The sequence below is a fragment of the Microtus pennsylvanicus genome, chromosome 20 (genome assembly GCF_037038515.1).
Source record: "Microtus pennsylvanicus isolate mMicPen1 chromosome 20, mMicPen1.hap1, whole genome shotgun sequence".
NCBI classification, from domain to species: Eukaryota; Metazoa; Chordata; class Mammalia; order Rodentia; family Cricetidae; genus Microtus; species Microtus pennsylvanicus.
Window position 1 is genome coordinate 13,858,471 of NC_134598.1, and position 12,870 is coordinate 13,871,340.

The 12,870-nt window shown below is 45.7% G+C and overlaps 1 protein-coding gene across 1 annotated transcript in view; it reads left to right on the top strand.

Annotated features, from left to right (window-relative positions):
* The window catches only part of Tph2 (tryptophan hydroxylase 2), a 100,178-nt gene that overhangs the window by 27,442 nt on the left and 59,866 nt on the right, over window positions 1-12,870 (top strand). The window contains exon 6 of the mRNA XM_075954567.1: window positions 8,615-8,811. Within this exon, the coding sequence (XP_075810682.1) occupies window positions 8,615-8,811 (197 nt within the window). The remainder of the gene's footprint in view (window positions 1-8,614; window positions 8,812-12,870) is intronic.

Sequence of the window (12,870 nt, forward strand, 5' to 3'; positions counted from 1 at the left end):
TGCTTCTCCACACTGGGGCTCCTCTAAGATAACACAGGCAGAGAAACAACATCTTGTGTTGGAAATTCTAGCAGGAGGTGGCCTGGAAATATGCCGCACGCAAACAGTTTTTCCAGTTATCCAAATTTTAAAAAAAGCATAAGAAAAATACATTGCTTTTGGTAACGCTGGAGATCAAGCGAACAGTTAAGAGAAATGAAAACCTTGTTGCTTATTGATTTGGCTGTAGAAAGAATTCCCTTCAGTTCTAGTCTCTGTGGGGCATGGTTCCTTAGATGTCTGTGTCAAAATATCTTTGGTCAACACCTTTGCTCTAACAAGCTCAGAACTTATACAGCTTCTGTCTGCACTTGCCCACACCTAGGTTTGTCTGTGCCCCTTTGAATCTCCTTTCTGCACACAGGTAAGACTTTCAGGATCATTTCCTGGTTTCCTGGAAGAATGAACTTTCTTTTTTCTTCCTCCATCCTTCCCTCCCAGTCTATTCTATGATAGAGACTGAGACCAGGGCCTTGTGCATATTAGGCAAGTCCTCATCCCCAGACACCCATTTTTTCATGTGCATATGTGCATATGAGTGCATCTGCGAACACGTGTGTGCGTGCGTGTGTGTATGCATGTGTGAGTGTGTATGAGTGTTTTGTGTGTGCATGCGTGTTTGGGTGTGTGCATGTGTGAATGAGTGTGTGTGTGAGGTATGTCGTGTATGCATGTATGCGTTTGTGTGGGTGTGTGCTTGTGTGAACATGTCTGTGTTTTCTGTGTGTGCGCGCATGTGTGAACACATGTGTTTGGACATTTTGAGTGTGTGTGTGTGTGCTTGTGCAGATGTGTTTCATGGCTGTACTTAAGTGTGTGTGTGTGTGATGTGGAATGCACGCATGTGGAGGACAGAGATTGATGTCAGATGTCTTCGTTACTATTTGCTTTAGTTTTCTGAGGCTCGTTCTCGCACTGACCGTCTCATTATCTGGACTGATGCTTGTCTCTGTCCCTGCTTCCCTCAGAACTGAGGCTGCAGATACTTTCCACTGTGCCTGGTTTTCACCTGGGTTCTTGAGATTTTGGCTCAGGTCCTCAAGGATGCGTGGCAGCCGTTTGATTGACTAAGCATCTCTTTAGCGCACCTAGGGGTTTAAACACACAAGAAGAAAGATCCCTCTCCCAGCTTTCGGTGTTCCCAGAGAGAGGCTGTCACCTGAGTAATCAGTCAGGGTTTATCTTTTCCCCACTGTCAAACCTAAATCTCCGCAATGGCCGTCAGCTCTTTTCTTGTCCTGTCCCCTCAAAGTTGAAAAATCCATAGCTTGTCATTCTATGACAAGAGTGTAGAATTGGCAGTGACTAACAACTCCCCAAATTCACATCAGCTGTTCTGCAGGCAGAAGAGCCTGCTGGACGCTTTCACTGAATAATAACTTCGGTGGTTGTTGTTGAGAATTCCACAATCCCAGCTAATTTTATAAAAGTGGAGGAAACTCCCTGGATAGCCGGTGAAATATTAGCCTGTTGAGGAGGATCATATTGTTGGGATTTATAGCAACACAAAATACTTTTGTTTTCTTACTCATTGCTTTTAACTGTAAGGTGTTGATTCCCACTTACCTGCAGGGAAGCGAGTTCCTTAGCAACATCTAATTTCCTGTCATTTCCAATTATTAGGGAAGTCTCATTTGGGTATTTAAGACCAGATCCCGTTCCTTTAGAAAAGATTAATCTCAAACTTGATTCAAAGAGCATCCTCTCTCCCCCACAGTTATTTGGATTAAATATGTGTGCAGTTTTTTTTTTATTGGTTTGGAGGCGTTTTTGAGCCTGAAATAACCTTTTTTTCTTCTGACTCTAGATTCTGTGGAGGAATTATTGTCTGTCAGGTAGGACAGAGGAAGAGAACATATTTTTTTTTTCATAAAGTTGTTAGAATGTCCAGGGTGGGTCCTAGGCCATGTTCACCCTGGTTCAGGCAACTTCTCTCTGACAAGGCGTTCTCTGTAAAGTGCTGGTCTCTGCACTGTGTTGTACATTGTTTTCTGAAGGTACTGCCCTCCTCTTCATTGCTTTGTATGCAGAAACATGATCTGCTTGCTCCCCGGGCCTTTTCAGCCTTCACGTTCCTGATCCTTCTTCGGGATTGGCACACTGTTGCTTGGGACCCTGCGGTGCCTCTTCACATGAGGTGAAAGCACCCAGCAGGGTCTTCTGCCTGCAGAGAAGGGAAGAGCGCTGGATAGGGCAGGCTCTCTAAGCTTCCTCCCACGCACAGCACACTGGATCGCCCGGAAATCTCTGCATCTTGCTGAGCATTAGGCTCTAAATTTGTTTTAACCTTACATCTCAGAGGGTACATATCAAGAGGGCACCATACCTCCAGGCTTCCAAATGGTGCCCCCGGGACAGTTCTCTTCAGGCGACAGTACCACGGTGGGTGTGGACTTACTGTTGTAAGGAGTTTCACCTGGGAAAGTGAACTCACCAGGAGTGTGTACAGTCTCTAGAAATGGCCACGTGAAGGGGCTCTAACATTCTGACAGAGGGAAGAGGAAAGAACCTGATTTTTCCATTAAAGAAAGCAAACATCGACCACAATCCTAACCATCTCTAACTCCCCATAGCCCTGGCCGGTGACGTCTGTGATCTGACAAAAAGGAAGGTATGGGGGAAGAGTTGGTTGGCAGAGAGGACCTGTAAGTCACTATTGCTAGTCTATAGCAGAGTTCAGGATGCTGAGATAGGAGCCTGTTATGCCCTCATTTTAACATGTACCCACTGAGAACAATAATGATATATGTGTGTATATATATATATATACACACACACACATATACATATATCATATGTAATATTCCAGACCTCCAAAAGTCAGGGCACGTTTTTGGGCACTCTTCTTAGGTGGAATTATTAAACAAATCCAAACCAGCCCAAACCAAAAGCTGCCCGCTAACCCACAGCAAATGCAAGGAAATGCAACTTGGATTTTCCTCACAACTGTTTTTATCTTTCTGATTGTCAGGTTCGAGCTGTTGAAACACGGGGCAGCAGACATAGGCCAGGGACTGAGAGCATTGTCGGCTCTTCTGGAGAACCTAGGTTTGAGTTCCAGTACCCCTTGGTAGCTCACAACCACCTGTAAATTCAGCTCCAGGGCATCTGCTGCCCTTCTCTGGCCTCTTCAGTGCAAGAGGTGCACAGACATTCATTTAGGCAAAACATCCATATTAACATGCATTATGATGATAAATAATAAATTTAACGTGCTATTAAAGTAATGATGTAATTTAAAACATCTGGATGGCTTTATATTCCTGGTGCCCCAACTACATCTTTTTTCTGTCGAGGAACCCGGTCCGACCTCTAGTCTCATCAAGAAACTTAAAAAAAAAATTGTGAAAATGCCTTTTGTGATCTATAAGAACACAAATTCTAATATTGCAGGCATGAGTATAGGTAATATTTTCACACACACACACACATACACACACACATGCGCGCGCACACACACGCACACATACACACTCACACACATACACACGCGCACACACACATGCACATACACACATACACACATGCACAATACACATACACACTCACACACATACACACACGTGCACACACACACGCACATACACACATACACACACACGCACATACACACACATACATACTCACGCACATACACACACATGCACATACATACACACATACACACACGCACATACACACACACGTGCATGCACACACACGCACACATGCATGCATGCACACACACACGCACACATACACACACATGCACACACACACACACATACACACACATGTGCATGCACACACACGCATGCATGCACACCTGCACCCGAACCCCTTAGTTTGGCATGTGACATGAGCCAATGTCAGAAATGCATTTTTGATCTCACTAGTATAAGCAAATCAGGGAAGACCACTGTTTTATGCCACAAAATAACCTGGCTCTGAGGTTTTAGGCAATCTCTTGGAGTTTCACTTTCCTTGTGTATAAAGTGTAGATAATAATAGTCTCTATTTATGGAGAATCAAATGGGTTAATTTACGGACAAGCACTTAACCTTAAAAGAGTGTGGCATGTCGTCATCTCACCAACAGTTGATATTAGTATATACTTGTTGAAACTACATAGAAAATAGGAACTTCTTATGTTTCCTGTGCTTTGGATATTTTTCAATTGATATGAAATGGAATAACACAGCCTTTTCTTTTTGATGAAGTTTAAAACTATTTAAAGAATTGTCCAGAGCAGGGGTCCAAGTGGCGCAAGAAGTCACTGCTCCAGGAGATGGTGCCTCACCTGGACTCTGGGTACCAGCAGGATTTTAGCCATCATTTCAGCGAGCAGGTGAATGAGCTCCCGTGGCGGGGATGAGAATATCCGCAGCCGTCCATATTCCCAAGACTGCGCCGTGGGAAATTCATCAAGCGAGAGACCTGTGCAATTCTCTCTTCCTGCCCTGATTCATACTTACCCTTCTTTTAGGCTTTGTTGGCTCCATCCAGTGTGCCTTTGAACTGCTGGGTGTCTGCGGATTGATACCGAAAGGAGAGGTTGACCTAACGATTCTTCTCAGATGGCTTTTCAGCGTTTCATTTATTGTTTCGGCCCCATCGCTTTTCCCCCTTCAGATCATGCGCGGCTCTTAGTAGGTTTATTGGCCTTCCCTGCTGAGATTGATTTAGACGGATTTCTGGATCCAGAGGCGGCCCACGTATACATTTATTTCTTGCATCTTTTCTCATTTTTCTCATATCAAGCTTTTGTTCTAAATTCACCAAGGGTGTTAGGACTCAGCACTCTTGCTCTCCCCAGCAAATATTTGCCAGGTTGTAATTTAATTTTTTATCAATGGCCAAATTTAAACAGGGACAATCTTATTTTAATTTTCTCTGCATAAATCCCTCCTCTTGGTACTTAGCGGAAGCAAATGTTAATTTCTAGTTCTTTCTCTGCTATGCGTTATTCCTCCATTTCTCATGCATTTTAATTAAAAATACAAACAATTTGGGGGCAGCAAGAACTGCATTTGGACTTCGGTGTTAAACAGAATGTATTTTGACAGGGACATAAAAATATGTAGAGGGCTGGGTTTGGGAGCCGGTGAGGAGATTTCTTTGGGAGCCTCTTCTTGTCCTGTTCGTCTTTGTTACGACCTCTGGGATGTTCCAGAATGATCCGGTTCTTTGATAGTGCCCTGTTGCTGCAGTGACCTGAGTGGGTGGCAAGGATTGTTCTGTCTGAGGGTGGGCACCTCTGGTGACTGCCTGCAGTAATAGATTGCATTTGAACTGCCAGGTGTGTGTGTGTGTGTGTGTGCGCGCACGTGTGTGTGTGCGTGCGTGCGTGTGTTTACTATTTATAGGAACAGAATTTCTGTTTAAGAGACAGGGTAGCTACTGGGACAAGCTGTTAAAAGCACACTACAACAGATTTCTCAAACTTAATTAAAAATACATAGCATTCTAACCCAGGCTAGCCTAAAAGTTGCTATGCGCCCAGGCTATCCTTGAACTTTCCTTGCCTCAACTTCCCAAGTATTGGGATTACAGATGTACTTATCTTTGAGTACATGGATGACTATGATTTGGAATAGATATCATAGTCAGATGCCAAATTCACATTTTAAGTTCCTTACTTAATAGCTTGCAAAGGTACCCAGCAATGGTCCCATTATCTCACAGGTCTCAGTTGACACTGGGAGCCGTGTTCTTGGCTTGTGGCCACTATCTACTGTTAAATCAGCTCCTCTTGTTACCGTTTTATCAGGGAACTCTGGGTACTCTGTAGTCTTCATGGCCAGCTCAAGCTTGCCTCCCCCAGGGAGCCTTCCATGACTGCCCTGATCCAAGATGATCTGTTACTCGTCAAATCCAGCCACCCTCACACTGCTGCTTATGGGCCCATAAAGAGGCATTTATTAGGACCTAGGTAGATTTTCTTTATCCATTTTCTCTATGGCTGTTTTGAGGGTACTGTAGCAGAATTGTGGCAGAGATCACGTGATCCCAAAGCTCACAGTATTTGCTTTCGGGCCCCTTTTCGGGGGAAGTTTATTAACACTCGTCTAGAACTAAGAGGACTTCACATGTCTGCCTTTCAGTATGACCTGCAATAAATGTTTCTTATTTGTCAGTTTACAAAAACTCTTCTAAATTCAGCACAGACTTTTAGTGTTTGCCAGACATTTTGGGCTCTGAACAAATAATCACAAAATTACACTTGGAAATTGGGGTGAGTCTGGGCAAGGAACAAAGAAAACTCAGGAAGCAATTTTATTTTCAACCGAATAATCCATTTATTATTGTTGTCTTGTAGCTGCAGAAAAGCCCCTCCTAGGAGTCTTGCACCTAAACCACCCCCTTCCAACATAGGACTATTACTTGTTACCCATCTCAGCTTAAGAGCATAAATCTTGGAACCGGGGAGATGGTTCAGTGGGTGAGAGCACCTACTGGACAAACACGAAGACCTGGGTTTGGATCTCCAGCACCAGGGGAAAGTTGGGTGGGACTGTATGCCTTTAACCTCAGTACTTGGTGTGTTGCGGGGAGAGAGGAAGATTCGTGGGGATGGGTGATCAGCCAGGCGAGCTGAAATACTGAGTTCCAGGTCCAGTGAGAGATCCTGCCTCAAGGGAAGAAGGTGGAACACGGTAGAGCAGAGGATACTTAGGTCCTCTTCTGATCTCAGCCTGCAAGTGCACAGCACTCCACAGTGCACAGCACTCTACAGTGCACAGCACTCCACAGTGCACAGCACTCCACAGTGCACAGCACTCCACAGTGCACACCGCTCCACAGTGCACACCACTCCACAGTGCACAGCACTCACAGTGTACACTGCTCCACAGTGCACAGCACTCTACAGTGCACAGCACTCCACAGTGCACACCGCTCCACAGTGCACAGCACTCCACACGTGCACAGCACTCCACATGCACACTGCTCCACAGTGCACAGCACTCCACAGTGCACAGCACTCACAGTGTACACAGCTCCACAGTGCATAGCACTCCACAGTGCACACCGCTCCACAGTACATAGCACTCCACAGTGCACAGCACTCCACAGTGCACACCGCTCCACAGTGCACAGCACTCACAGTGCACACCGCTCCACAGTGCACAGCACTCCACAGTGCACACCACTCCACAGTGCACAGCACTCCACACATGCACAGCACTCTACAATGCACAGCACTCCACAGTGCACACCGCTCCACAGTGCACACCGCTCCACAGTGCACAGCACTCCACAGTGCACACCGCTCCACAGTGCACAGCACTCCACAGTGCACAGCACTCTACAGTGCACACTGCTCCACAGTGCACAGCACTCCACAGTGCACAGCACTCCACAGTGCACAGCACTCACAGTGCACACCGCTCCACAGTGCACCGCACCCCACAGTGCACACCGCTCCACAGTGCACCGCACCCCACAGTGCACAGCGCTCCACAGTGCACACCACTCCACAGTGCACAGCACTTCACAGTGCACAGCACTTCACAGTGCACACTGCTCCACACATGCACAGCACTCCACAGTGCACAGCACTCCACAGTGCACAGCACTCCACAGTGCACACCGCTCCACCACAGTGCACAGCGCTCCACAGTGCACACCGCTCCACAGTGCACAACACTCCACAGTGCACAGCACTCCACAGTGCACAGCACTCCACAGTACACAGCGCTCCACAGTGCACAGCACTCCACAGTGCACACCGCTCCACCACAGTGCACACCGCTCCACATGCACAGCACTTCACAGTGCACAGCACTCCACACATGCACAGCACTCTACAATGCACAGCACTCCACAGTGCACAGCGCTCCACAGTGCACACCACTCCACAGTGCACAGCACTCCACACGTGCACAGCACTCCACAGTGCACACCGCTCCACAGTGCACACCACTCCACAGTGCACACCGCTCCACATGCACAGTACTTCACAGTGCACAGCACTCCACAGTGCACACCGCTCCACAGTGCACACCACTCCACAGTGCACAGCACTCTACAATGCACAGCACTCCACACGTGCACAGCACTCTACAGTGCACAGCACTCCATAGTGCACACCGCTCCACAGTGCACACCACTCCACATGTGCATGCACACCCACACACCCCCTACCATCCAAAGACAGACACACACACCAAAAACCATTTGTCTTGTCGAGTTTCTAGGAGGATACATAAAGTTGTAACAATGGAAAAACTCTTTTTTCGAGACAGGGTTTCTCTGTGTAGCTTTGGAGCCTGTCCTGGAACTCGCTCTGTAAACCAGGCTGAGCTCAAACTCACAGAGATCTGATTGCTTCTGCCTCCCAAGTGCTGGGATTAAAGGTGTATACCACCATCGCCCAGCCTACAATAAAAAACTCTTACAAGGATCCAGATAGGAGTGTGGAATTGAAGATTGGCATTTATTTTAGCACTTAATGGAATCCCTTTGGGCACTTAGTTGTGTGTGTGTGTGTGTGTGTATGTGTGTTTGTGAAACTTAGCTTGCATTAATGTCAGACTCTTTTGACCTAGTGGTATAAAACTAGATTCACTGACTGTCTCTCTTCCTGCCTGCCTAGTGGCCAGCCCATTCCTAGAGTGGAGTATACAGAAGAAGAAACTAAAACTTGGGGCGTTGTGTTCCGGGAGCTCTCCAAACTCTACCCCACCCATGCTTGCCGAGAGTACCTGAAGAATTTCCCCCTGCTGACCAAGTACTGTGGCTATCGTGAAGACAATGTGCCTCAACTGGAGGATGTCTCTATGTTCCTGAAAGGTAAGACTCTGCAGGCTATCCTTCCTGATTCCTGTCCCCATTTGCTTTTCAAGGGCATGATGGTACACCATGAGCCCTTTTCTAAAAAAAGAAAGTAGAGGCTTAGAAAGAGGAACACCGAATCAGCTAGCAATGGCCTCTTGACTGGAGAAATGGATTTGGCTATTTGTACAGCTATGAGCTTGTTCGGGTCTTTCTCTGAGGCATGCTATTATAGATGGTAAGCTGGAAAGGAGACCTGACAAAAACCCCAGCTTTGAGCATCTTCTAAACACAAATTATTACTTATACTTATTACCGGAGATCATACGGCTATGATCAAGGAGTTGAAGGGGTGGCATTCCTTTCGGGGGGCTTCTGTTCCCTTGCCTTTTTCAGTTGTTGGAGTCCACCTGCACTGCCTGGCCCATGGCTACTGCTTTTCCTCACTCCAGCCTTAGACTTCCATTGTCTCCATGTCATTTCTAAGTCTTCTGCTCCTTTGCCCCCAGACAGGCTTTCTCTGTGCAGTAGCTCTGACTGCCTGGAACTCGCTTCATAGACCAGGCTCGCCTCGAACTCACAGAGATCCTCCTACTTCTCTCCCGAGTGCTGGGATCAAAGGTGTGTGCCTCTACTGCCTGGTCCCTGCTTCCTTCTTGTAAAGACCTTTATGATTTTAAATCCTCCACTTGGATGATATCCTCATCTTGGAAGCATTATTAGATCACCTCTCTAAAGGTGACTGGTCCAAGTTAGACATTTGCAGACTCAAGGCGATTGGGCCGTGCGCATTTTGGAGGGATGCTCTTGCTTCTCCCTGGAATCCGCCAGGCTGCCACTTGCTGCTTTGGGACATTTCCTTCATTCCACTTCTTCTACCCACATTAAGGGTACCCTTCTACCCACCATTTGGCCATCTCCATTCTTAATCTCCCCCTCCCCCCTTTACTACCCTGTCCATTGCTTTCACACAAACATTACTTTCCCCCTCACAGATTGGCTTAGAAGCTCTCAGAGGCTCTTTCTACTTTGAGACAAAGGAGGAGCTAATGGGGGTGGGTAGAGGAGAGATGGAGGGAGGGAGCAAGAGGAGAGGAAGGAGGGGAAACTGTGGCCAGTACATAAAATAAATAAATAGAGAAAAACAACTGGAATTGACAATTGTTAAGGGTAGGGCTAGATTGATCGACATTTTGAGTTTTGTGGTCTAAGATTAAAAAAAAGCCAAGTTATTTATGTGGGCACTTATGTAGTCATTTTGATGTGAACATTGAAAACTACAAAGCCATTCTCCTATCATTATCAGGATCTCAGCCTAGACTCCCCCTTCGCTCTGGTGAATGTGATAACCATCAAAAGAACTCCTATAATGAGACACAGAGAGACTAGTGTAGAAAACAGAATTTATTATATAGTAAAGCCAAGTACACCCTCAAGGGGTGAGAGTAGGTAATGGCCAAAGGGACCTTTGCTTCAATCTATGCTTTAGGTAGGTTTTATACTATTTCCAAATTCCTTAGAACAAGCAACTTTTCCTGTGGGACTTTGTCCTGTCTAGGTGATGGACAGGCCTGTTTGGATAGACTCTTATAGGAGGGGACATTGGTGTGTGTCTTCGTTCTGTAAAGAATACCGCCTGCTCCAGAGGGACCTGACTCGGTTGTGACCTCCCGCAGCTGGGTTAGGCAGTTGTCTATTAAGGGCCTTCGCAGGTGTTTAGGATCTTTATATCTTCTCCCAGGAACAGTGACATGATTCAAATCTCATTCCTGTCATGTGAAATTAGACTCCTGACACCCGAGTTCTTGGTTTATAGAAGGTGCCTGATCCTCAGATCCCCCAAGCTTACTGATATCTCCCTGTCTGCTGAACACCAGGACAGACAGGCAGACATAGACCAGGGCTGAATTTGGAGGAGCCTGAATTGCTCAGCCTCAATGTAAGGCCCCGACCCAGCTCTCCAAGCACGTCCTGTTGCATCGTCCTACGCATATGATCTGTTCTGGCTGCGGGGTGCTCATACTTGTGTTCAAATGCCATCCTTTAATTCTTCAAGGTTCAGACAATGTCCTGTCTCCTCTGTGATCCCTGGTGGTGATAGCGATTAGGACCCCCTGTCCCCTGCTTTTGTCCTATGTCATAAGTGGATCAGAATGCACGATAGTTAGTCGTATAGCTGTGCCTCTGAGAGCTACCGCTAGCCCTGACCGTGGAGGATAAGTCTGGACGTGTGAACGTTGTCCACTACACTGCATTTGTGACTTAGGAGAGACAGAAAGCCACTGATCAGCCTCATTTAACTAGCACCTAGTTCCATAGTGAGTTTTGCTGTGGTTGTAGCTAGAACATTCTGGCAACCTGGCAGCTCACAGGGAGGCCTGCAACCTGTATGTTTATAATGGGATTCATTTTTCATATATAGGATTTATATTTTGCTCTCTTGTTTCTCAGCCTTAGTCATTAGAATAATATCCCACAGCTTTTTGCCATCTCTTTCTCCCAAGTTGCTATTTTCACTCAAATCGGCGTAGAGTTCTGTTTGAGTCACTCACTGGCACACAGCAGACACAAGTTCAAGTGTGGGGGTTCGAGTTTCTTTTAATTGACTCATTTAGAAAAGTGCCTTATTGAAATGAAGCAGAAATTTCTAAGCCAGTAGTATATACAGAGTCAAGGTTCTCGATGACAAAATTTTACATTTTTCTAATTTTCATGAAATAAAATATAAAACTATTAAAATAAAAAAGTACTAACTTATGCCCCACCTATAAGATATATTGCCATAACTGATATAATATAGGAAAGGAAGAAAATACACTTATCCTTTTGATACTCAGGAGAACAATCTAAGTTGGAAATTCTTGGCATAAACATAATGCTGCTAGAATTATGGCTCCAGGGAGGCCTGAGAACGGTGTTATTTATATGCTGGTACCAGAAATCCCCAAATGGGCTTGTTTTACAAACTTTGTTGGCTTTGCCTTTTATTGCTGTTTCCAGCCATCCTGAGGTACCCTCTAATAAGTTGTTTTCAGAATGAGGGCCTGTGCAACGCTCGCATCCTGGGAAAGTCCTCCTGGACACGACGTTAAGAGAGAGATAAGCCAAAAGCAAGTAAGACAAAGAACAGATGGGCCCCTTGTCCACGGAGTCTAAAACCATCTAAAACAGAACCAGACAATAGAGCAGTGGTTACTGAGGTGAGAGAGTAAGAGAAATGGGAGATGTCAGTTAAAGGCTACAAAGTTGCCCTTATGCTCAGTAAGTCTAGAGACCTAACCTGCACAATGACTCTGGCTGGGCACACTATGTTACCTAATGGCATTTTTCTTGAGAGTAGATTTTTATGGTGCTTTTAACCATACACACGGATCTATGTAGAATAGGTATATTAGGCTGACTTTGCAATCATTTGACTGTATATTTATAAAAATGTGTTTGACATTTTAAATATATAGTTTTTTAATTTATTTATTTATTATGTATACAATATTCTGTCTGTGTGTCTACCTGCAGGCCAGAAGAGGGCACCAAACCTCATTACAGATGGTTGTGAGCCACCATGTGGTTGCTGGGAATTGAACTCAGGACCTTTGGAAGAGCAGGCAATGCTCTTAACCTCTGAGCCATCTCTCCAGCCCCCAAATATGTAGTTTTTTACTAGAAACAATCATACTCCTAAAAGAGAACAATCCATATAAAATAGCCATTTTAAAACACAATATTTCAGTAAAACAGCTTATATTATTTTTCATAAAATTGAGATCCATGATGAGCCGTAGGTTTCTTTTGCGAATGGTCACTTCAGATTTCACTCTCACTCTTATAAAACGATCGAGTGCGTGCTGCTTCGGGGACACCTCAGATCACGGTCATTCTCTGTGCCATAGGGCAAAGGGCAGCACAACACAATGATGCTCGGAGGGACTTGCACAAAAAGCTAGAGAAGAAATAGTTCCAAGATGCTGACTGAGGGAGAGCCTCCGCTGCGTGTTAGCTCAACACGGGCACGCAGAGCGGATACCCAGGGAGGAAACCGAGAGTGTGTAGTAGGCACCATGCTAGGTTATAATCTCC